We start from the raw sequence: 25960 nt of genomic DNA, 5'->3' as shown, positions 1-25960 counted from the left end.
GCTTCACATGCGCCCTTTAGGTTTCTTCTGAATAATTACTTCAGAAAACGGAACCAATGGCAAAACCCTAATAAACAAGCATACTAAATTAACTAAAATGCTTTGCTTGTGAACTGAAAATAATATGGTCCTTCTTACCTCATCAAAGGTTTGAAGGCAAACCCAAAACAGCTCAGCCGGGGTAGAAAGTGAACTTCTAGAGTGTACACTGCTATCGTATAATGTTGAATTGACCCAAAGTTATGTACTGCCGACATCTTCGAAGATGCGTTGGACTATAATGAATTTTAATTCAATTATTACTATTAAAAAGTAATTGCTTTAATGCCTCCTAAATTGAGGCTTTAGAATCCAGTTTGGTGTTGAACATCACTTGTCAAAAATACAAGGTTCCTTGTATTTGATGCCTTGTAATCCAAGGCATCAACCTTGCCATGTCAAATTATCTTCTGATGTACTTGTGGGTGGATGGAATATAGTATGTGTTTTAGTGACAGGATGATTGAATGTCAAGTACAAAAAAGGTTGAAACACAATGCACACAGTACTAAAGCAAACTTTATTTAAAAGAAACATGGAGAACTTGACAAAGACAAAAAGCTAAGAATCTTTTGTGTTTCCTTCCATCCTTCCTTAGCCATTATGTTCTCCAAACAGTTCTACTCAGCGAATGTCGGTTTAAGAGTTTCATCTTCTGTCACTACAGTGATTGTTCCATCAAACTTTATTGAACATTTTGGTGGAGCTCAAAGGTTTTCCTATAATTAAAGCCTAATACAAAGATCCGTAGGGAGTCTTACGACATTAGCACACACCGACCTACAATCACACGCTGACCAATCCCTTTGTTTGCCTCTGAGTTAGCATACAGGATGCCAGCCATCTTGTCCAAAGGGGTCTTCAAATTCAAATTATGTATGCGTGTGATTAGCACCTTTAGATATTAAAAGGTGTCCATTCATTGAGGTTCGAAGGACGGACATGCACACACTTGGATTTTATTTATAATTATTTACAGAGCCACGAGCGTCTCCCCTCTCACCCCAGCACATTGTGTGCCTGACCCGTGGGGTCCGGGTGTGGGGCTAGTGAATCCTCGTCAGCTCTTCCACGATCTTGATGACTTCATCCACTGTCGCCTCTCTCTTCATGCCACTGCCATCATCAATCTGAAATAGAGACGGAGGGGAGTACTGTGTCGTGAACCTTCGTTGCAGCCAAGCTCTGTTTAGTCTTGTAAACTGTAAAGCAATAACCTATACTTATATTTACACAGGAATTGTATACTGCCAGTTGTTTGAGCTTGCTATGTCTGACTGAATGAGTGAGTTGGGTGAAGTGTGCTTGCTCATATACCTGTAGACTGCTGACCACCTCTTGCATCTTAGCTCGGCCCAAGTCAAGGAAGCTCTCAATCAGATCACCGTCGATGAAACCCGTAGCATGCTCAGTCTTGCGCTCTGTGTGGAATGACCTCCAGGTGCTAGGGTGGTCAAGGAACACAAAACCATTGCACAACAAAAGAGGATACAAATAGCAACGTTTAGCATTCCATGGCAATACAGAACTTGGATTTCATACATCAAAACGGGATACAAATGGCATTGCAAAGATTTTCACAGTACAACAAAACTTGGATTCTCAATTAGTTTCAAATGATTGCTCTCAGGGCCAAGTATTATTACAGGAAAATACCGTTTGGTGTGCTGCCAAAAGAACATGCATAAAATGAGATTCCCATCTCATTGACAAGTTGTCATTATTTTACAAGCCAAGGTACTCAAGTATTTCTGCCCTGTAATGACTACGATGAATGAAGTTGAATAAAACATTTGGGAGAGGCAGTATCTACGGACCAGCCTTGTACACATAACAAAATATCATACAGCTCCTCAGCACTTGTTTCACACATGGGACAGCATGACAAGGTGGCCAGACATTTACTGTTGAGGTGTATTAAGACAACGACCAGCATTCTGACAGCACACCTTCAGTTAGGGGAATCTTGAACACACACACACAGTTTGACAGTGAGTGTGTGTGGACACCCTGGGTCCAGTGAAAGGATATAAGCTGTGCTCGATCTTGCCCACGCTCTTGATGACCTTGTTAAGGCGGTTCTGCAGGTCCAGGAGGAGGCTGTACCAACCCTCTGACAGGGAGGTTACCAGACCTGTGTAGCACATGCGGGAGATGGAGGGCTGTCAGTCATATAGAGATGTCTCATGGCAGTTAACAATGCATAATCTACAGAGAAACATTTCTCTTCCTCTCCATTTCTTCTATGTCATGCTTTCAAGGTTTCTTCTTCACTCTTGATTGCCCCCCCCATATATTGAGTGCCCCCTTATCTCTATCTTGCACAAACCTTCATTTACATGTTTCTTTAATCTTGGTCCCCTGTCATCTCTTTCACCAAAAAAGAACAAAGGAAAACGAAAAAAGTGAAAATCCTATGTGGCAGTCCCATTAGTTTGACAGCAGGATACCTTTGACACAGAATTTGATTTGTGAACGTTGGACAAGAGTAATACAAAATCCTTAAAAGGGCTGCCTTTTCCCTCATCTCGAATACATCATCGCTTATTTGAGAGCAGAAACAATGCAAGGGTGTTCTGTATCCCTTATCCCCCTCATTACAATTCCCTTTGGCTGACCATTGGCAGCAGTAGCCAAGTGCTTCTGTTCAAAGCTTTCCAAGGATACTTTCAGAAGAAGCATGAAGGTGCCAAGGAGAAAATAATGGTGGTGCACGGTACCCCTAAGGGTAAGATAAGCATGTCCAAATGATTTCACCGACCTCTTTTCAATGATTTCTTGCCCTTACCTTTAGGATGACAGAACTACAATGAGCATGGAATGAAGTGATCATTCTACCCGACTTGCACTTTCTTTCCCTCCTAAAAGATCAATCTGCCCTAAAATTAAAATGTTTTTGTCTCTGTGCTTCAAATTGGATGAATAGGAATGCAGTCCAATGCCTATGAGAAGTCTTGCTGGCTAATAAACCCATCAAACGCCTCTTCAAAGTCATTCACTTACTCTGCTTGTATACAGTATGTGCTTCAAGACAGTTTGCGCCCCATTTTTTCTGTATCCAATATATGAGCTAAAGCATTACTATGTCATGTGGAATCAGACCATTCAAACTGGTAGTTTATAACTCTGTGCTCTGCATGGTACTGAATCATATTGGCGGCCTACCGATCATGCCATTGACTGTGCCAAAGAGCACAGAGCCCTGGGTGGGGGTGGAGCTCTCGCCGAGGTTCTGCAGCACTAGCGAGCCGTGGGAGAAGACATTGACAAACTCGCCCAGGTGAAACACGCCCACTTCCTGCAGGTGCTGGCGCTCCTCGTCTGTGGTGGCAGCGCTGCCCAAGGCAACGATACAGGAAAGAGAGGTGGAGGGAGAGAGAGTGAGTGGAAGGCATTCTGTGGTAAGGGCTATGAGAGTCCACTCCTTGAGTGAAGTTGTTACACTGAGGAGGCTTTAAACTGTCTACCCAAATGATAAACATGAACTCCACCCAGAATCTCATCAAGGCGGTCAGTTCATCAACCCAAACAGACACCATGAGCCCTCAGGACAGAAAAAGCACCAAATCCAACACCTGTGTCAGGTTACGCTCAAAGACTAGAGAAAGTCCATCCCACATATGGTTCGTGTAACAATTAACTTGAGCCGGCAAGGAGAAATAATGATGGCAAAAAAGTGATTTGAAAACTTAAGGTCAAATGAATTCAGCCCCCTGCAGCTAGAGAGAGGGGGTTACTAGTGAGGGCTGACATGGGCCAGCTGTCCTTACCTGTCCTTCTGACACACAAACAAGTTAAAGGCGTTTTCTGCCCCCAGGAAATTGTCATCATCCAGGATCTCGACGGCGCTCATCCAGTTGGGATTGAAATCACGTGCTATCTGAAATGAGAGTACACAGGTGTCATAAAAGGAAGGAACAATGACTCATTGTGTACAATGAGATAAAAAGGGCAGACTTGCCAGCTTTAATTAGAGGGTTTTAATGTGCACCCATAAACTTAAGCATGTAGGAACCTTTGTCATTTTTTATATAGTCAAATAATTGGACCAATTATTTTAAACTTAAATATTAATAATAAAAAATATTTCATTTTTTACTTTGTGGCATATTCTTTAAATGTTACGACTCCATGAAGTCTGTGACCCATCAGTATCACCCAACTCCTGGCATCTCATTAGCGGTCACTGTCTCAAGCTAATAACTAACCCCTTGTGTTTTAATGTCTCTTTGGACTAAACTCTGCTCTTAACTTCCTGCTAGGCTCCACTAAATCAGAAATGTTCCAATTAGGAACCATTACTATGAACGCTGGCCTCGATCAAGACCCTGGTGCGCTGAAACCCACAGAAAGATTGCAGTAGCTGACTCGAGCCCTGAATTCTTATTTAGTGGAACACGCTAAAAGAGTCAGATCTTCTCTCACCTCCTCAAAGTTGCCCTCCATGGGCTTATAAGCCAGCAGTAGCACAGACCTCATCAGGTCTCCCACCAGGATGAAGTCTCCTTTAGTCTTCAGGTACAGGGCCATGATGTTGTTGTAGTGGTTGCACTCGGTGCGCAGCTCCTTCTCTGCCGTCCACTCATACAGACGCACCTGAGACAACCACAGTCCAGGGGATCGATCGAATGTGAGTCGACAAAGAAAATTCAATAAACATCTATCTTGACTAGGAGTGGCTTCAATAATAAGTTTTACTTGGTCCTGTCTTCAAAATAATAATACAAAATAAATTCAAAAATACTTATGGAACAGGGTTATAATTATTTGTCTAACCCGCTTCATTTATAGACCAGAAGTTGGTAAAAACTGTTTAAATGAGACAACACTTGTTAAAATAGCCCAAACTGCAAACTGCAGTTTCACACATTTTTGTTTTTCCATTAGCACTTCAGCAATAGGCCCAGATGCTTTCCCTCAGGTTACAACAGTGTGTTTCAACCACAATTACACACACACATACCCACTAGCTCCTCAGTGCCCTATGGCTTTATCCTGTTAATGGTGTGAGATGTCTAGGGTGGGTGATGAGAACCAAAAAAATAGACTACTTTCAAAATGCTTCTCCTTGGCTTATCTCACTAATCAAAATATCATTCACCACAACCTAGTAAAAGTCTAGGGTGTTAGGTTTGCCTGTGACATTTAATCAACCAACATGCCACTCACTGTGCTGTTAATGCTTGCCAGCAGTTTGCCATTGAACTCCACCATAGAGTAAACCGCTCCTTTCACCTCTTTCTCTGCGACTGTCTGCAGCTTACCTGCACAAGGGACACAACCACAACATTCAGGACTCAAATCGGTATTCATAATGTCTCTCCACTGTTGACACAGAATCAAACTGACGTTCGTGAGGCCTTTTGAAAAGGAAGATTTCGACTGGTGCGTACATGTTTACCAGTATCATAGGACCGAAAATGTGTGCGTGGGGGGGGCAGACAACGAGGAAAGAGTGACACACAGACAGCTTAGGGGGGAGACGATCAAGGCTAAAACGGTGAGATGGGACTTTAGGGAAGCCAGAAGAGCCGGGGGGGAAGGGAGGGGGGCAAAAACTAAAAGTTCCAATCAAAGGAAAGACAGCGTGGGAACAGAGATAGTGGCCTGAATGATAAAGACAGTAAAAAAAAGCCACTTGATTGAAAGCACCATTCTTCAGTCTGCTCACCGTCAGTGTAGTGGAAGACGATGATCCGGCCCTGCTTGGGCTCCGCCTCCTCCGGGTACACCATGGCAGTGCCAACGATGAAGTAGACCGCCGGGTCTCTGCCAAGTTTGCATGAGACCATGCTGAGGGCATACTCACTCTGGAGGAACTGGTGGGCATGGAGGACTGGCAGAAAAATGTATAAGGGCACGTATTCATTTGCTGCGTCCATCTTATCTAAATAACCACGTCATTTTATTTCTGTAGAAACTATGTGCACAACAGTTGTTGGCATCTACAACTCCAGGCACTTTGCCCATTTCGACATAGTAAATGACAATGATCAGAGTAATGGGCATCGGAGGAACCACAGTTATCTTTTCCATGTCACTGTACCTTCAAAGGTGTGCTGGTCAACCACGAGGAGGCTGTGAACCTCTACTTCCTCTCCAAAGGATGTTTCATGGGGGGAGGTGCTGCTTGGAAACAGCTTGCTGGAGCTCACACTGCTGGACAGGGCCTGGGAAAGGGGGGTGGGGGGAGGAAGAGGCGGTGAGGGAAAGAGATGAGGACATGAAACCCCTGTCAGGTTGATATGATAGGATGAGGGGTTGTTGGGGGTGTTTAGTCTCTACAAGTGAAAAGGAGGAAACCACCAGGACATGTCGGGTTGTTATGGAACAGGGGTTTGCTTCTAGACCTCAATAAAACTGGTCAATAACATCGACAAGCATGGCTATCTGGTATATACATTGTTCCCTTTGTGCTGTATTGTTGTATTTAATATGTTGAACAACCCAGACAACTAATTCACAATATTTCTCTTTTCTATGATTTTCACTGCGGCGTAATATTCACAGCTCATGTCCTTTACTGCTGAAACAATGAGGATGAGGAAAATGTTCTCATTATCCCTCCTAGTCTCTGTACTGTTCCTTGTTTGAGTCCCACAGGATACAATTCCTTTTAACACGAATGCCAAATTATCCTACTGTGAGCAGTTGCTTAATGAATTGGCACAGAAAAGAAGGGGGCTGGAACCTGTGAATCCCAAGGCGCATGTAGCCTTGAGCTATCAAAGGTTGTGTCATCGAGTCAGACTTGTAAGTCCTGTAAATCCTAAAACCAAACCAGAGTAATTGAATACTACGTTACATCTGAATACCCTATGCTTTGGTCTATGGCAGAAGCTAAGCTTTTACTTTGTCAAAGTTATCCTTTGACTTAACTGTGCGTGTACCACAGTTTAGGTGTATCAAACCGAGCACTTGCATAGCAACCGGATTGCTCGAATATCTACCTGAGTGCTCGCACTGGGGCGAACGGCCGAGGTGGTTCCACTGGCGTCCTGCATTTCAACTCGGCTAGACAGCACCCCAAAACACTGTGACACCTCCTGATAGCAGATCCTCCTGAGACAGGAACAAAGAGAGGGGGGAGAATGAGACGGCTGAGTGAGTATTCGATTAAACAAAGCAGGGTGAAGAGGAGGAAATGTGTAGACAGGCCAGAGATGGAGGAACAAGTGGTGTAAAAAGAAAAGAGAAAACCCATCACTCAATGATGGGAACAGGCAAACAGGATTGGAAGTGAAGAACTATCTAATATGTCTTCAGAATACTGATTCTGAGAAGCTATCAATTTGCCACTGTTCTCAAATTTGTTCATGCAGTACTCTGATGAAAAATGTTAAGGACACATGCATTTCCCCTTTCCCTACTGCTAAATCCTAGCGGTTTGGCCAGAGGGGGCTCACCTGGGAGACTCGTAGAGGGGGACAGTGCGAATGTGGAGCTTCTGAATCTCGTCGATGGTGCCGATGGTTAGAGTGCTGTTGTTGGCAAGTGCCAGACTGTCGAAGAACGTAAACAAATTACACACCAACCTAATACTACAAAATCTCATTAAAACAACCATGGTATGTCACAAGTTGATTCAGGTGCATTAAAAAGCACATAGGAGTTTAAATGTTATGTTGGGAGTCTTGAACAAAAATATCAGACTTCAAGAGACTTTTCAGTACATTTAGTGTAGCACGACCGTCTTCCAGACGCCACTGACCTGTCAGGGTAGCCCTCCGAGTTCAGCGGACACATGTAGTTGACCTCCTTGAGGTTGACGTTGGAAAAGACCAGCTTGTGGTTGCTGGAGTAGATGACGGTGGGCCGGTCGGAGCAGGCGAACACATTGGAGGTGGAGAGAGACCGGAAGGTGCGCAGCACTGTGGGCTGGGTGCCCAGGGTCACTTTCTTACGCTCGCTTAGGACACCTGAGATACACAGTGGGAGAGTCAATCACAAAACAACAATTTACTACTTTGATTGCCATTATTACAGCTCTTATTTATTATTAATATGCATGCATTATGACCGTTTTGTTTAAAAGTGAAAACCGTGTTTCAATCAGAGATAGTGTTGCTGTGGCACACCTTGATTTACAAATTCAGGCCCTTAACATTCACCAGTGAAACATTTTTTATTCAAGCTTCAGTTCCTGACCTGTCTGCAGATCCAGGCCGAAGTAGAAGAGAGCTCCGTCGCCCAGGGCACACAGCAGGTAGTAGCTGCCCTCGAACGTGGTCATCAGGATGGAGCGAGGGATGATCTCTGCAGACACACACAGAAATTGTGTTGAGGCACATATTACAAATTGACTAGTTTTAATACTACACTTCAACCCAAACCCCATTTAAATCCCTTAAAATTATCCTGCTTCTATTTGTTCTTCATCTCTGCCCATCTCTACACCCACTGTCAATGCCCACATGTTGGAGCTCCCTCCCCTCCTACTCTCACCTCCCCCCAGCATTTCCTTGTGCAGGGCAGTGAAGCAGGGAAGCTTTAGGACCCTGGCGGAGATGTCTGTCCACAGGCCCACGGCGCAGAGGGGCGACTCCCCTCCCTCCCCCAGGGGCGTGATGTCCAGGCAGGCCACCTCATGTTCCATCTCTGTGGTGCTGGTAGGGGTGGGAGGGCAAGGGGGGGGTGGTTTAGCAAGTTACTTGTGATTCATTTTGTGCGTGTGTGCAGAGAGACTAAGGTACCGTGAGAATGTGTCTGAGAACACTGCACTTGTTATGTGTCAACTGTCTAAGCTGTGTTGGAGGGAGAGAGGATAGAGAGGGGAGAGAGAGAGAGGTGCAGCATTATACACCAAAAAGGGCCTATGAATATCTGAACGTGAGAGACAGACGAGAGAGACACAGAATGACAAAACGCACGGCTGTAGTTCCACGCTGTATAGGCAGGGGATCAGTTACTGTGTGTGTGTGTGTGTGTGTGTCCCTGTATGCTCAAGTGTGCCTCAGGTACCTGATCTGTTTGAGCTCCCCAGAGAGGATCTGGAGGTAGTAGAGGGCACGGCCCACGGCCAGCACCACCTGGGACGAGTTACAGGCCGCCACGCTGATGTTCCTGCCCTGTGGTTCCTTCCACTCGCTGGCCAGGGCTTTGCTGTCCTGCATCACCAGGCGTACAGAGCCCGACGTGATCTAGGGGGCCACAAAAACAGTGACACACACACACACACACAACATAATTTACATCAATTGAAAATTGTATATGGTGACTTTACTGATGTGAGCTAAACAAGCTGGTAGGCTGCTGTTTGAATATTGCATGCACACTAAGTAATCCCTTGAGCATGATAAAACTCCAATTACATACCGCTAACATTTTGCCTTACATAATGTGTAACAACTAGCTAACAGCATGAAACATCTCAGCACAGTGATCAAGAGGAATAAGAACTGAAACCATAACAATAATATTCCTGGTTTTAATCTTATCATAGTCTAACCTTATCTTCTCAGTATCATTTCAATATTTCCCCGATGCCCTTAAACAACACTGCCCCTTTAAATCATATATGAGCCGACATCAGCAAAGTATATTTTATTGAAGGGAAGAAAAAAAATCTAGAATGAATAATTGATCACAAATTTGTATAAGTTAATATTCAACATAAAGGGAAACTATGAATACTACAAATGACTGAATGTTGGAAAAGTACATCTTGAAATAGATTATGAGATTCCAATGATGGAATATCTATTGGGGTCTAATTGTGGAATAAAGTGTTCATTTACTCCAAAATGTATAGCATAATTATGTGTACCTGGATGAGCTGTTGGTGCGCCACGTTGCCACAGTAGAAGGTCTGCTGGTTGTCCACAAAACCAGGCAGCTCAGTCTCTTCGACCTCCTCCCCACTGAGCATCAGCACTCTGGGGAAGGACAAATCCCTCATGTCATGACAGATGTAATAAAGCACCCAAATCATGACTCTTCTACCGTAGCTTTTAGACCAAAATGTTAAAGAACTTGAATCATGGAGCCAACTGGGCCACTGGGATCTTATCTGGAAATTGTCTGGAGGAGAGATATTGTTGACACTATGACAAACGTTGTATGTACCCTCATATTTTTCAGCCAACACTTACATTTAAAAACCTACCGATGTTAACTGTCATAAATGAGATAACCATCGTGTAAGCTTTGCCATGTTACACAAGGCCCCCAAAAAAGAAGAGTCTGGAGGCTGGTTATCTCACCTAGTTTGTCCAACGAAAGACAGCACCAGCATATCATCAGTCTCCCTCCCAGCCTCAGAGCGCAGGGGCCACAATCCTGGAACAGGAAAAAAGATATTGGTATGGGGAAAGATCAAATAAATGGATCACTGAACATTCACTATATGGGTAACAGAAAGATAATATATGCAGCTTGGTTTTACCCAAATGTTTAATTTGTCAAAACGGAGGTCCTAGGGGAACTTCTGGGGCTAAAGGTTTTGGTTCAACAAGTCATTGATCGGGTAAGTGAGTAATTACATCCCATCAAGAAGTCTTAGCTCAAGGTGAGGGAGTCAATGTCTGATAGACCTACTGAGTCCAGTTATTCAATAAAACACCCTAATTAAACAAGAGCCTATGGACCTTAGTGCCACAATTGAATACCAGGCCAAAAAAAAAAAAAGTTACTGAGGGCTTCAAAATCAAGTGTCTAAAATAAAGTCTTCAGTCTAAAACTTAAACTTGGTGTTTAGACCCAAACATAGTATTTGCATGCCTTTATATGCCCTGTATAATAAATGTGACTTACCAACTACTTAAGACCATTTAAGTGTTTGTGTTTAATTATCCAATACAATTATTCTTAGGAAAACTGCAGGCTAATATGGAGCTGCATACAAAGCTGCTATCCAGAAACAAGTGTACTGAGGAAGATGAGTTGTTGCTTTGCTTTTGGATTTAACACCTCACAAGAAAACATGTCTGCAAACAACAATGAATAAACGCTGAATGGAATGTTAAATCCAGTCGACTCTGCTCTTTTGAGCCCCTGAGATCAGGTAAGGCAAAGAAGAAACCCTGCTAATAATCTAAATTCCGGCAGAGTGGAGAGAACAGATCAGATTTGATCCGAGACCTATAAACATCAAGGCACCCGAGAGAGGTATCGACCTTTAATTCCGGGCAGGTCGATGCTGGCGTGCTCGTGGATACCAATTCCGTTTCTGATGATCCTGAGGGATCCTTCTTTGAATGCCCCTGAGCAGGTCACCAACTGTAGGGTCACCAATGAGGAGAGAACAAAGACCGAAAGAAAGAGAGAGGAAGGAAGAGAGCGAGAAAGAGAGAAAACGGGTCACGGTCCGCTAGTGTGTGTGTAGGCGCGTGGATTTATCTACCCACCTGGGTATTATTAATTCAGTCCTTAATTCGGACAAAAATGGAAAATTGACCCTCTCAAGTCTTTGCTTTTGGATGCCTCTCACTTCATTTTATACTTCTAGACTGTGCTGGTAATGAATTATGGGCAAAAACTCTGTTAAATTGAGCTGCTATAATTGGTGCTGTTTGTCAAGCGGGACGGCACTGAGATATATTTGGATTCAAGAAGTTACAAAACACTTCAAATGGTTTGTTCAATGCATGGTGATCGTTGGTTGAGCAATTTTGGCCTTGAATTCACTAAATACTGCAAAACAGCCTTCATGTTAGTGTGCTCTTACCTGACCCTGGCCTTGCCTTTCCAGATCCACGACACACATGTCCACTATGGGACCCAGGTTAGTGAAGGTCTCCATCACAGCCACATATGAGCCCTGGTCGTTACTGTCCACGTTGAGCTGTTAGAAACAAGACAAAATTCTGAATGCAACAAACATATTTCTGACCTGATAAGGGCCAGCTTTCCCAGATTCGTTAAGAAGCTCTTAACGCTCAGAGCTTCTTAGGAGCTTTCTAACTACATTATCACGAAGCTTGTAAATATGAAGAGGTGAACTTCACACAAAATGTCAAATAGTGCCAGTAATCTCTGCGGGTTCTCATTTGGCTCATCTTAAGATCTCGAACTGAGACCCTTAAGTGATCAAATTAAGAAGATCCTGTCAAGATTCTAAAACAGCAGTTTACAGTCTGCGTCATGAGTGTATACATGCCAGTCCATGAGTATTTAATCAAAATCAGAACTGTGTCATAGTCCAATGACTCGAATATGAACTGCATTCAGACAAGTACATTCAAATTTTTTAAGTATAGACAGTAAATTGTTGATAAATGCAGAGGGTGTTTCATTTAAAGACAGTTACAAGACATAAAATGTTTTACTCACTTTAACCAGCTGGGAATCCCCAAGTCTTGAGCCAACAAATACAACACCATTGTCCAAATAGGTCAGGCACTCTGCAATGGAGGTCTGGGGAGGAAAAACAACAGCCAATCACGATATGTGATGATATATCTGTAATCTCACGCTAATACAGAACTAAACTAGCCATACATGTATTTTCAGGCCCTGTGTTATTCATATATACAATGAATGTATACACTTGCTAAATAGATTGGTGGAGATAGTCAGACTGAAAGAAAACAGCACCTCTCCGAGCAGCTCCACACGAAGGTCCTTGAGCACCACGGCCCCGTCCATCAGCTCCTCCTTCTCCAGAAGCAGCATGAACAGACGGCCCTCCATGTCCCCCAGCAGGTAGCGAGAGCCATTAGGGTCCACGCGGTTGTGGCACACAATAGTGCTTTGCTGTGGAGACAGACGTCACGTTTCAATAAACCAGCGGACGATACGGTGGGAAGTTGTAAAAGGAAAACTGATTAGGTATGTACATGTCGCAGGTTCTTTACCTACTGCATGCTCTACAAAGTTCAGTTACCTACTCTGTCGTTTACTGAGTGTAGACAATAGGCTACACCCGTCAAATGAATACAGATGATTATGTTCCCACTATCACTGACAACAGACGCTGTTTCCCATGTGCGTTGTTACCTTGATGGTAGGAGGTGCAATGGCCAAGTACTTGTCCCCATTGTGGTAAGTGATGGATTCTTGTCCAATGATAATAGCACCGCCAAATGGCTCTGGGACTACAACATAAACAAAACATTAAATCATCCATGCAGAATGTTTTATTTCAGACATTTACTCAATATCCTTTTAAATGATGCTCTAAAAGTCTCTATTCATCTGCAGTGATTAAATCTGCCTTTGAGTAAAGAACAATGTTTAACTCAAACTCTAAACGTTTTCAGACTAAACTAAAAATGGATTAGTTGCAAGTTGTGCATTGGTGATGGTCAGATTATGTCCCTTTATTAACACTTCTAATACTTTATGAATCCCTTCCTCTTCAATCTTAGACACATCTTAGATTTTACACAGCTGAATGTGAGGACAATTCATTTTTGTCTTTTTCTGTTGGCAGTGGAGGAGTATTTGGAGTGAGTGAGTGACTGGAACTGGGCTTCTGAGGATTCCTCCTGACCTGGGATGACCATTGAGGCCTCGGCCTCAACGTTCTCCTGCTTCCACGGCCCCTTATTAAACTCCTTCTCTCTTAGGGATACTTCATAGGTCTTCACATGGCGCCCCTGTGGATCCTGAGGCAAAACAAACATCGAATCAGATATAAGAGACGTACGGTACAGCCCTAGAAACCCAAATTAATATATTGTCAATCTCACATTCTTTCATCTTAATGCTTGTTCAGCAACCACCAAAAAATGTATACAGGATAACAGGATCAGTTCAACCACTGAACCACACACACACACACACACTCTACCTGGTAAATGAAGCAGACGGTGGGTGCCTGGCAACCGTACAGGAAGTGCACGTCGATGACCTGCAGCTCCTCCAGACGGATGTTGAAGGCCTTCAGCTCGCGATTCTCCCTGTCCAAAGGGATCACCTTGAACAATCCGTCGTACAGGCGCAGCCCGATCATGCGGCACTCCGGGTCCACAATACCAATGATGCCCGTCTCCGACGGGCGGCCAATGCGGTCCTGATGGAAAAAGAGGGTCGTGAGTGCATGGCAAAATTCCAGAAGACAGCATTCTTTGGTGAGCATTGAGTTGCTCTGCAAACACCGGAAACGACACGGCTCACATGGTAGGAAGGTAGATCCTGTTCATTGATGAATTATACTTTGTTGGCTTCATGAGTGCAAAACAAGACTGTTCTACAGCAGTTATGTTTTTAGTATAACCGCAATGATTCAGTCAAATCCACACTGAACAGATAAACTGATAGTAACTGGCAAGTCCAAACTTCCCTAGTGAGGTGACAGCATACTTACACTGAGTTATTAATGGAAAGGTTCAAGTGGGACTACTGCTTGTGCTTACCTGTACATTGCCATGGGCACGGGTAATAATGTCAATGCTCTCTCCATTCTGTTTGTACTCCAGGATGCAGGCGTTGTACTTAGCCGTGAGAATGAACAATAGATCCTTGCTTTCACCCTAAAAAGTTACATTGTAGACAACAAATATACACAAGGTTTATTGATTGGGATAACAATTCATTGATTCAAAGTTTGACTGTGCTTTTCCACCCACCCTGGTACTCACCTTGGGCCTGAAGAGCTCCATGACAGAAATCTTGCCATACATGCCCACCTCTTTAACGGGCCTGAGCCCCTCTGCAGTGACAACATAGATTTCCAACCGTGTGTTTTTCGCTATGAGCAGATTCAGGTCTTCAGCAGAGGTGAAGTGGCCTGAAGAATTAGAAAGACAAAATTCCGTCAAACAGCTTTATCTCTGTTGAAGAGCCATGCCGTGGTAGAGGATAAACCTTTAGGGCCATATTAATAACAATAATAACCTGTATGATACCAACAATTGCTCAAATTTGTCACTGCAATGATAAATTGTTGAAATCAACAATTCCTCTTTTAATCCAAATATTGTCATTGATTTGAATGGGGGAAACCCAATTTATAATGACTGGCCGGTTAAATGCAGTTATTGAAGAAGTATGTTTGTTACTGTAGTGATATATCATATACATATACAAACCATTTTTACAAACCATTTTTATGGATATCTTAAGTTAATTAAATGTAGGTCGACAAGCTATCTGGACTAGCTCTAACAAGCTAGTTCGCTAGCTGGTGTCACAACTACCTAGTTCATATTTGCAAGTCGATACGTGAAGACTGGAGCTAGTCGTTGACGATAGTGTTGTTGTTGTGAAATCGGTAAGTCAAATACCTTATAAACAAACATTCGGATCTCTTACTTTGGGTAACACTAAACGCATTGGCTTCAAAACATCCTGCGTGACACACATCAGTACCAAGCTAGTTAAGTAAGCTAATGAAAGTAAGCTAGCTGACTTTACACCATAGCTGAGAGGCAAATACTCTTGACCACATGTCATAGACATTTTTAATTAGACTACGCATGGAAACTCAATTTCGCTACAAAATAACATCGACAGTTACACGCTGCTACCATTTAGGAAACAATAGCAATTTCAGGGGCCTGTATGTGCCTGAAGCTTGAGTTCTCGCGCGGGAGCATTTGCGTGCCAGAATAAGGGGCTCGACGATATGTTGATACGAAGCTCTGCAGACAGTCCATACGACATTGGAGGCATACATGTACCTGTAATGCAGGCATTGACAGCCGTTGGTTTCTGCGCTGTAACCACGTAGTTGTAAGACATGGCGAACACCTACAAAATAGTTTTAGTTCTCCACAAGTCTAGACACCACCATGGATAGGAAGGTGTTAAAAACAGACGGAAGTCAATATCCCAGTTGAGTGCCTAACATCTCCTCACAGCGCCTCTTGTGGTTTGCATGTACATTTAAATCAATTTCCCATTGGCCCCATTTCACAACTCCAAGATAATAGGTTTTTCTGTTTTGGGATTTTGTTTGGCACATAACCATCAATGCACCCCTACATTTCGTCACTTTTACTTTGGTGCTGTGATCCTGTAATTCTACCTATCATTTTCAAGTCTGGTTCCATAACAATACAATAATATGGTCAGCTCTTTGGACACATACAAAATCCAAGGCAGATTTTTTGGGGGGATTGCTTATAGGTATGACTAACTATAGTATTCATACTACACACTCTTATCTGTCTGTACTCTGTCACATTTTTCCCACCTCTTTTTTTTTTTTTACTTAATACTTACACATCTTAGTGTGTTTTGGGTGTGAGCATGGGTGTGACTACAGTAACTGAAGTCATGGATGTCAACAGCACTGGCCTAGAGGCTATTTTTAGATGGCTTGTAGATGAAACCTTCAGGCCTCAATCCCTAATTAATCCCAGGGATAAGAATAGAGCCTAGTCTGTTGTCAATGAAGGGTGTGTGAGTGTGTTCATAGCCTCACTCAGTCTGAATGTTTTCCGCTGACAATCAATTGAAGAAGTTACTAGTAAAGCACATGTGTCTAATAGTAAAATTACATATAAACACACACATGCAAATGCCGTAAAATAAAAAAAATGGTGTCACTAAAAAGTTAAATTGTGTTTGTTTGTATACTGTAAATGCGGCACTGCAGTATTAAAAAGGGTGTCACACATTTATTTTATTTTTTTATTACATTTGTAAAAAAAAGAAAAGACAAATCAAACAGAACATGCAAAATCACACAACATTAAATAAATAAAATAATATTATGCCCTTATAAACATAAATGTTGCCCTTATAAACACAAAGGCCTTCCAGACACCACCACACAGACAAGGCAATCTGGCAAACACTTTTCACACTTGTCATTATACATTTTTTGATTAGTAGAACATTTTAGTTTTTGTTCTTCGTGTCAGTGTTGTGCTTGTTTTGAGCATCAGAAAGCTCACAATAACTGAATTTAAGAACAGTTTTGTCCGTGTAACTGTGCTTTGCATTAAAACAGGTTAGAGGGATGTGAAACATTGTCTGAGTTGTACTTTTGTTTGTTTCTGGTAGCTAAGGGGGAGGGTTCACTTTTTAAAGTGCAGGCATCCTGAAATAAATAGAGCATGTTGGCAAATTTGGTAAAATTCATATAGAGTATGTACTGCATAATAAAATTGGTGGGAACAACAACTACACAGAATGCCTTTAACACTTACCATAACTTTTAACATAAGTGAATGTATTTATCACATTTTCAAACAGAAGAGTGTAGTGCTGGTAACAACAATAGTTTCAAAATGTTAGCATCACAGACAACTTCCTAAATGTAAAATGACTAAATGTATTGGTATCATGATCCATTTCTTCCTTTTGAATTCCATGTTCCGCTGGGAGATTCACATGGATGCCAATATTGCATTGTTGAGAACAGGCTTGCTTTGACTTCACACATTGTGACTCACACTGCTTTAACTCTCACTTACTATCTGGCATCTCTTGCCTGTGTGGGTTTAAGCTTAGTGGTATCCATTCTGGCAATGCAAATGGGAATATCTCTTGAGTGTGAAGGAGAAGTCCAATTTGGCTATACTCATGTCAGTTTCATCTCAATGCACATGCAGTCCATTCACTGGCGGGCCCTGGCAAAGGCCTCTCGCAGCCAGGGCGAGTCCTCATAAAGGCGAGGATCTCCCAGGTACTCTGTAGTGCGCTTGTAGAAGTAATAGTACAACACAGAAGCTGCACACAAGAGACACAAATACACAGTACCATTTACAAACAAATACAGAAATCAGAATTGCAACTACTCAAAGGACAACAAACAAAACTGACAATCCACTTGGCCACTTAGGCGAATGAAACTCACACCCATTTGGCACTCCAGGTTCACAGTGCAAATGTCACACTATATTTGCTGTAATACCATGCTTTATTTTCAATAGGCTTTGCATTGTAACAACAGTCTCACCTGTTCTTTGGAACACAAACAGCACTTGGAGACCATCAGTCCACACATAGCGGTTTGAATTCAGCCAGCGAAGGTTCTGGTACGACAGAAAAACATGAATTTCGTCTGTTGCCAATTTCAAGGGATATAGTTTGAGAGGTTTCACATTTAACATCTAGCTTGTGTTTACTGTCAACTATACAGCCACCAGATGACTGCTCATTTCTATTTAAAATAGAAAAGAGTTAGCATTAAGTATCTTTAATACAAAACAACCTCCATAACATTTTACATTGACTGTATGTTTCTAGCTCCTAAATACCCATGCACATGACTCAACAATTGATAAGGTTAAAATTTTCACATTTATAAAATATGCTGTTATGTTTTATCTGTCTCTTTCAATTATAATTTCAAAAGACTGGGCAACTAAAAGCTTGGATGGACCCCCCACACAGAGACAGTTTATTTATTCAATGCATACATACCACGATCCAGGAGTGTAATGAGATACTGAAGGTTAGATAGAGGGCCGACAGCAACAGCAAAGCTCTGAATCGCTCCAAAAGAAGAGACACAAGCCCGACTTGGAATACGTAGGTGTTGAACAGCATCAATAGAATGATGATTAGGTTGAAAAGGATGGAGATGTCCTGGATACTGGGAAAGAGACAGGTAAAGTACGGGAACGAGAAAGAAATGGAACAGTCTGACATTTGTTGACTAGACCATTTTCATGGCCTCAAGATTTATTCTAGTGTCTTCCTGAAACACCAGGCCAGAAGTTTCAGATATCACATTTCCCAATGCAGAACAAAGACCAATCCATTCCCATGGAAATCCTCCTTTTGCCACCGTAAAACACTCATATGAACAGATCTGTGTTCCAATGGTTTCAAACATTGGTTTATCACTCAGAGCTGCTGTATTAATATAAAATAACATAAAAAGGTGTTACAGACGGGGTGAAAGGGAGATTCCACCTGGACCGGGATTAGAACCTTAGCACAAAGGGCCTTACAGCCTGAGCTATGGTCAACTGAATCCCCCCGCCCCCTTACATGAAGAGCACGAGCTGGACAACAGGCGCTGCCCTCAGCAGCTCGCTAAAGGAGTTGACAAACAGGTCGAAGGTGAGCAGGCTCAGCTGGATCAGCAGTACTAGGGAGTAGTTGTTGGTCTGTAGCATCTCGGGGCCAAATGCTGCTCGCCCGGGCGGTGAGTGGCTCCACGACGGATCCACGGTTGCACACACTCACACTCACCTTATAAAGAAACATAGGAGCACACGATGGTGCCCTGGCTGTCCTGAGCTTTAGCAAAGTAGTCCCCTGATATTGTTGTGTCCACTGTACAGTGCCTGTCCAATTGCTGGTACAGTATGTGGATGTTTACAACGCAAACTCCTGCCTCAGGGCTCCATTTTAAGTGAACTGAATCACTCGCATGGACTGAAAAGCACTGCTGCCTGTTCCGTCTGTCAAGTCTTCCAAGTTGAGTCGTTGGAGCAGCTCTCTGGAGATGTTGTCTGTCAACATGGTAAAATTATGCAGCATCTCAGTCCTAGTCCAAAACGTCCTAACAAGTGTGAGGTAGGGTGCAATACGTAGCTCTTTATGTCATGGTGGTGGCTGTTTTGGCAGGAAAGCAATAGGGGAGAATGCTCTCAAACTTAATATGCATTGCTTTTACTTGATGCATACTTTTTTGATGGAGAGACATCCATTCCACAGCTGTACATCAATTGAGCACTGTTTAGGAGACAGAAAAAAGAAAAACATGAATCACATGTAGTTTTAGTGTCTTCAATGTCAAGAGTGTTCTACTTCATTTTAAAATGTTCACATTTTAAAAGATGGCAACATTTGTATTCAAATATTTCCTCTCATGGAATTCCAGTGACTTCAATGGTCGGTCTTTGCACTATGAGGTAAAAGCACACTGTATAAGAATACTTTACACTTCTTAACCATGTGACTAAGCCACTGCTTATTTCTTACCTATGACAGAGTTGCACAAGGTCATGGATGAGGTAAGCGTGTTACACCGGCAGACAGAAGCAATTAGAGGTCAGGCACTGGATTAAATTCTTAATTTCACTGAGTGGAGAAACCCTTACTATCTGCAGTAATCCCATTCTCGCCCTCCTTTCAAAGCACAACAACAACACAGTACCTGTCAGGAACCTGGGGCACACACACACGTCTTGCCTTGCACAAGCTATTGATTTGGATTCACAGAAACTTTTAGTCCTTCTTTTGACCAGATTAATTACTTTGGCACAGCATGGAATATTAACTGTAGATGACTAAGTGAAGGGACTAAAGTAGCAAGCCAGTAAGTCATGAAATTACCCCACAGCAACTGAGCTTTGTTGTAGGTGTATATGAGAAGTTACTTCTTGTTGTTTCCCATGAAGTTCACTATAAACTTAGCCAGAGGAAATAAGCTCCATATCTACAGCACACCTTAGCAACAAGGGTAGGATGGTTTGGTAAGCCTACTAGTCTACTACCACAGACTGATATGTCAGCCAAGTATTTCACACTGTCCGTAGAGCGGATAAAATGTGTTTGCTATTATCAGCTTTCATGATTGACAGCTAATAAGATAGTTTTGTGATGCTTGAGATTTAAATGAAATTATGTTCTGCAATGCATACATATTTCAAGGACTAAAATCTATACTTTGCTGTAAGTAGAATGGCCAATGCTACCTCACAATGCATACATATTTACATATACCATGTTACACAGCTTTGTGGTAACATGGTGAAACAAGGTGGGGCAGAAACGTCAATAGTAAATTATGAGATTGTACTGGAATTGTACGTGTACAGCAAGCTCTTTTCATATGCTTGATTTGTAAAACTGTTCAAATCTGTCAGATAATCAGCACTGGTATTGTGCTACATGTTATTACATTGGCCAAAGAATGTTGCCACATGGATTCCAGACTCATTTGAAATATACTCATCTATTTCATTTTCTAAACATGTGCAAGGTATCTTTTGGAAGTAAGTAATATAAATAGACATGCCAACATATTTAAACCAGGATATGGTTTATACACCCTATGGCTATTTCAATTTATTACTTAAAATCTTGTGTTTAACATGTTTTGATAATGTAATCCTGGACCTCCTTTGTACTTCCTCTACCTGACAGCCATCACCAAGAAGATGTGCACGGTTGACTGAGAACTGAACATTGGCAACCTCGACTAGTGTCAGCTGTTTTTTTTCACTTAGGTTGGAGTAGGATTAAAGGCTGGATAAGCCTGTGATCCAAGCCCATGTTCATCGCAATGACCTGTCCAACACCTGCTGAAGCCAGAGAGACTTGAGGATTAAACTAATAACTCTACTGTATGTTAGAAAGTCTACTACATTTCTTCCAGGACTTTCATTGTGCTATTATCATTTAGAGGGCAACAACAGTTTTTGCCAGTTCCGGAATACTTTGGTTGTAACTGATGTGGGCTCTAACTGTTTGTACGATGTATTGTAGCTGTTAACCAAGTCATCTTGTAACTACAATTAAGACCTTTAAACGTCACAGCTGGAAGTAGATGTCCAATGGCAACTCTTTTGTGAAGATATATCTCAAAATGCTCCTGTCACTGCACTGATTAGCTCCAAGCCTCGTACAATCATCACTTCATTTATCACACTGAGCCACGCTTGCATCACTCAGTCAAGGCAGTGGCACAAGTGAAGTGGTCCAGAAGGTAAATCTATAAAATGTGTTCTTAGACCACTTAATCATCTTAAGGACCTACCTGGCAGCTTGGTGTCTTCTAAAATGATCCACCAAAAGTAAATTGGTACTTCAAACGAAAGTAAAGTTACACTTACCTGGAAAATTCCTGGTGATTATTCTAATCGACTAGACGTCTCACAGCTTGCGTAGCTACCTCCAAATGACACACGTACTCTAGAGGATTCACAAAGCTGTGAGCAGTCACCATGCATTGACCAGTAACAGCTTTAATACCACCATTCCCCTAAAAGAGGTGCACATATTTTTCTGTCCCAGAAAGAGTACACTTTATAATCATATGTATTTTGACACAATTGTATTTTTTAAATTCAGGTTCTTAATCAATTTAGTTTGGTAATTCGAAAACTAACCCCAACACCACCGTTAATTTGAAATCCAATTAAGATACTCAAACTAACATGATCTGTGCCTAAAATTTGATGGACAACCTGCCGTGTATTTATGCACTTTTTTTATTTTTTGTTGCATGGAAGCAACTCTATAGGTTTTGGTCAACTGGATTACAATGAAAACTAGAACTGATGACATCTAGTGGTATTACAGCATCCCTGCTATGTCAAGACGTGAGTGTCCATTCCCAAATATTAAGTCATCATGCCCTTTTTTGCTCTACGGTGTAGAAAACATTTTCATGAGTGTGATGATGACTGTAAGGATGGATCTGTCAGCAGGCAGGCCGGAAAGAGTCACAACAACTATAAAAAAGGGTTGACTCTGGTTTTTATTAGCTCAACGTCAGATCATGTCACCAAACCACAACAGAGTGGCGAGCATGAGTGAGAAAGATCTCTCTTCAGAGAGCTTAAATACAGTTGTGGGACATGTTCAAACATAGAATGCACAGAATCGCTTTCTTAACGGGTCTTCAGTGGTCAGTACACTGATACACTAGAACGTTCAGCAGGTGAGGTGGTCGTTAATTACATTCAAGTCCCAGTTTGTACATGTTTTGCCTTACTGTCTCCTAACTGTCTGGGCTGTGTGCTATATTCTGCTCAGAGGGAGCCTCGCTGCAGGACCTCTTGACCTTACAGATACTCAGGCTGTACATGTACACAGAAAATGTGCCTTACAACCACGTACACATGAGTGTGTGTGCTAGCGTTCCTCTGTCTAACAGTCCTTGTTTGCTCATGTCTGTCAAATCTTTCCAGAACCAGAAGTGTCTGCTGTCAGGGTTACGTTAAGGGGGTTTTCATCTGTGGACTCACTTCTGATCCAATTCTGTAAATACATTTTGTATGAGGAAAACCCTGATAAACACAGTAACTTGGGAATTTATTTACTGAATTGACAAAGAATGCAAGATTTAAACACATTGTAAATATAACATCCTGCATGTTAAGCTATAGTTCTATTTACTAGTGAAACATCATCTTAAAATCTGTCATATCAGTGACAACAAAGTCAAAAGAAAAGATGTGACTCAAAACTTACAGACAATACAATGCTCCCATTTTAAGATTTAAGGCAGAATGGCAAACCTCAGTTAGGTGCAAAAACAAACCCTCTGGATTACACATTCAGACCTACACTGAATACCAGTGAACATTATTCCTCAGACCTAAAAATTATACTAAAACAACACACGCCTCTTTACTAGACCACAATTAATTACTTAACTACTTTGTCAGGACTGCCACTCTTACCCTAGCTTTTAAATGTGTACCTGTTGTGACCTAGATAACATTGATTGGCTGGTATAAAATGTTCCTGAAACACAACAATTTGGGGGTATTTGTCACATGTAAACAAAGTACTTCATGGGGATAAATTAACTGAAATTTAATTAAATGCTAATTAATTTACTCCTTTCCTCTTGCTGGAAAAAGGACATAAACATACAACATTGGGCACATTATTCCACTGCAATGTTTTTATTTCCTTCTAAATCATACTAGGACCTGCACCCTTCTGAGTAAAATTCATTTTCTTATGTGGATTTTCATGTGTTTGTCCAGGTTTGTGCTGGAACTGACTCCTTTACCACAAACCTGACAAGAATATGGCTTTTCACCTATGTGGATTACCATGTGCTTTTTCAAGTCCTCACTGGTATAGACCTCTTTTCCACACATATGACAGCAATATAGTTTCACTCTGTGTGTACACTTTGTAAACCTCTTGTTACAATCATTACAGTTATACATTTTCCCCCCAGTATGGGTCCTAATGTGTTCTGTCAAGTTTCCTCTAGAGCCAAATCCTTTACCACACACATGACAGGAAAATGATTTCCCTCCCATGTGGCTCCTCATGTGCACATTCAAACATGCCCTTTTATTAAATCCTCTACCACAAACTTTACAGCATTGCGGTTTGCCATCAAGTCTGTACTGTACAGTCTTGTGGAATTGTATGTGGGATTTCAATTCAGAGCTCTGTAGGAAGGATTCACCGCAAACACCACAAATACATTTTGCATCATTGGCATGCAATTGGACATGTCTGACCAAGTTACCTTTATATTGAAAAGCCTTTTCACAAATCTTACATGTATAAGGAGCAGTGTGTGTTTTTGACTGCAACAACTCTATGGAATCCAGCTTGCATGCAAGCTCTGTTTTTGTTTGGTTGGTTGGTGTGCCAGGCAGTTCTTCACTTTTCTCTTGAGTTCTGGTTGGGCTTTGGTCCTCACTTCTCACAGAAGTTTGACTCAATATGAACTCCTGAGTGTCAACCTCCAGCCCTTGATTAGGTTCTCCTGGACTGATTAAAACTTCCTCGCGTTCTTCTTTTACTTGTGGGGTCTCTGGTTCCTCCTTCACTGAACTGAAGCACAACTTCAATTCACCATGCTGCTGTTTTGGGGAAATCTCCTTTACAGGAGAATAGACGCTACTCTTATGCTGGTGGTCTAGGAAGAGACATGGGAACAATACACTTCAGTGAAGCTAGCGTACTACTGTAGCTGCAATACGGCACTTATAAGATTCGTATGGTACAGTTGCTACCTAGCTAGCTAAGTATCCGACTCTGCTGTGTAATAATGAAAATGCACAGTAGATAGTGGTTACTCACCGGTTCTATGCAACTTTAACTGGGGTTTGAGGGCAATATCCAGTATCCTGCGTTGATAGTCGAGCTCCTTAGATAAACGGGAAATTTCCACGTGATGCTCGATAAAAGTTTTCTCCATCATTCCAAATATCTCTTCTGCTGCAGCAGCTAATCGTTCGTTGACAAATAGTTTCAGTGTGTTTATTTGAGACATTTTCACAAACTAATAACTACTGTAGTGCTAATTACGATTAAATATAGCCTACCGAAAGGGATGTTTACACGACAACGTTTTCAACTAATAACGGAAAACGTTGAATGCGGTTTGGCCGTTCGTTTACACGACAACGGCGCTTTGGTATGGCGGCCCTGAAGTGCAAAACACAGCCACTAATGATGGGTGGATTCGAATCATGCAGCACCAGCGGCTGCAGCCGGCTGCCTTGAAGCTGAGAATGTCATTGGCTGCTTCAAGTCAGCCGGGCTGCAGGCTGCTGCAGGCGACACCGGTGCTGCATGAAGTCGAACGTACCTAATGTGAGTACATCCCACCAAATACGAGTCAACTCCCCCCAAATAGGATGATTAGAATCACCTCCCCTAATACAAAGACACGCTCCCCAAAACGACATTTCATTAACTCAAAACCATATTACATAAACTTTAAAAAAAGTTTTTGCCAGTTTTACGAAACATATAGGCTAACTCAATATCAACTAGAGAGGGGGTTTTTGGCATTGGAGGGAGAGAGGACAGGAGAGAGGGAAAAAAATAGGGAGAAAAGGGGTAGTCTGAGAGCAGCTTCAGTAATACAAAGACGGTCTGCCTATTCGTCTTTTGGCTGTGAAATGGATATTAGGGAAGTAGTGGATGTCGGGCCACTCCCTCGGGAAGTAGTCTCTGTCCCCCAGGAAGACCACGGGGGACAGTTCAGGGCTGGTCAGGCTGGCTGCTGGCTCTCAGAGGCATCATGAAGGACTGCAGGCTCTGCAGTATGGAGCCACGGTCCCCAAACACGTGGTTCTGGAGGGCCAGGACACTGGCACTGTCTCTGGTCTGGAGGGGGCAGGACACACACGGGATGCACACATGCAAGCATGTTTGTGTGTCCCTATGAGTGTGTGTGTGTGTATGTGCATTCCAGTGTCAAAGTCTCACCAGTGAAACATCTTCAGAGGGGACAGGGGGAAACCATACCTTGTCCTCCATCATCAGCTCCCTGGCCCAGTTCCAGCCCTCCTCGAGATCAGGACTGTTAGACAGAGGAACGCCAGCACACACACTCATGTGTGCGTCATCATCACACTCATGAACATGTTTTGTACACTGTAGAGACAGTACATCTGTGGGCTTGAGTGATTGTAAAGCT

The 25960-nt window shown here is 42.4% G+C and overlaps 2 protein-coding genes across 4 annotated transcripts; both read right to left on the bottom strand.

The window, feature by feature from the left end:
• Positions 1-540: 540 nt before the first annotated feature.
• Positions 541-15749, bottom strand: ddb1 (damage-specific DNA binding protein 1). Its single transcript, XM_047042183.1, has 27 exons — positions 15603-15749; positions 14562-14710; positions 14337-14453; positions 13772-13993; positions 13472-13586; positions 12976-13073; positions 12574-12732; positions 12310-12393; positions 11705-11821; positions 11154-11256; positions 10242-10317; positions 9806-9914; positions 9001-9179; positions 8485-8645; positions 8188-8295; positions 7751-7958; positions 7446-7541; positions 6990-7101; positions 6086-6209; positions 5711-5875; positions 5209-5303; positions 4465-4635; positions 3810-3919; positions 3205-3374; positions 2071-2173; positions 1357-1480; positions 541-1169 (listed from the first exon to the last, which is right to left on the bottom strand). Exons 1-27 carry the CDS (start codon positions 15661-15663, stop codon positions 1086-1088), a joined length of 3420 nt encoding a protein of 1139 aa, XP_046898139.1. The 5' UTR covers positions 15664-15749; the 3' UTR covers positions 541-1085.
• An 898-nt stretch (positions 15750-16647) lies between these two features.
• LOC124481903 (transmembrane protein 138-like) lies at positions 16648-24994 on the bottom strand. Of its 3 annotated transcripts, XM_047042187.1 has the most exons (5): positions 24613-24994; positions 18871-19560; positions 18298-18469; positions 17831-17906; positions 16648-17601 (listed from the first exon to the last, which is right to left on the bottom strand). In XM_047042187.1, the coding sequence occupies exons 2-5, from the start codon at positions 18996-18998 to the stop codon at positions 17489-17491; spliced, it is 489 nt and encodes a 162-aa protein (XP_046898143.1). In that variant the 5' UTR covers positions 18999-19560; positions 24613-24994; the 3' UTR covers positions 16648-17488. The 3 variants fall into 3 exon arrangements, with proteins under 3 accessions (XP_046898143.1, XP_046898142.1, XP_046898141.1); XM_047042186.1 differs by lacking the exons at positions 16648-17601; positions 17831-17906; positions 18298-18469; positions 18871-19560 and adding an exon at positions 22619-24448 and having other exon boundaries at positions 24613-24759; positions 24858-24994; XM_047042185.1 differs by lacking the exons at positions 16648-17601; positions 17831-17906; positions 18298-18469; positions 18871-19560 and adding an exon at positions 22619-24448.
• Positions 24995-25960: the final 966 nt, after the last annotated feature.

Source organism: Hypomesus transpacificus, chromosome 19, assembly GCF_021917145.1.
Source record: "Hypomesus transpacificus isolate Combined female chromosome 19, fHypTra1, whole genome shotgun sequence".
NCBI classification, from domain to species: Eukaryota; Metazoa; Chordata; class Actinopteri; order Osmeriformes; family Osmeridae; genus Hypomesus; species Hypomesus transpacificus.
The sequence above is the reverse complement of the archived record's forward strand: the minus strand, read 5'-3'. Positions and strand labels throughout refer to the sequence as shown.

Excerpts from the sequence above, each read along its gene's own strand:
- ddb1 (XM_047042183.1), bottom strand. The coding sequence starts at position 15,663 with ATGTCTTACAACTACGTGGTTACAGCGCAGAAACCAACGGCTGTCAAT. Across the intron at positions 10,318-11,153 it reads CGACCTGCCCGGAATTAAAG|GATTGTGGCCCCTGCGCTCT; the intron begins GTCGATACCTCT and ends TTCCTGTTCCAG. Across the intron at positions 3,920-4,464 it reads TGGAGGGCAACTTTGAGGAG|ATAGCACGTGATTTCAATCC; the intron begins GTGAGAGAAGAT and ends CTCTCATTTCAG.
- LOC124481903 (XM_047042185.1), bottom strand. The coding sequence starts at position 24,805 with ATGTCTCAAATAAACACACTGAAACTATTTGTCAACGAACGATTAGCT. Across the intron at positions 24,449-24,612 it reads GTTAAAGTTGCATAGAACCG|ACCACCAGCATAAGAGTAGC; the intron begins GTGAGTAACCAC and ends GTCTCTTCCTAG.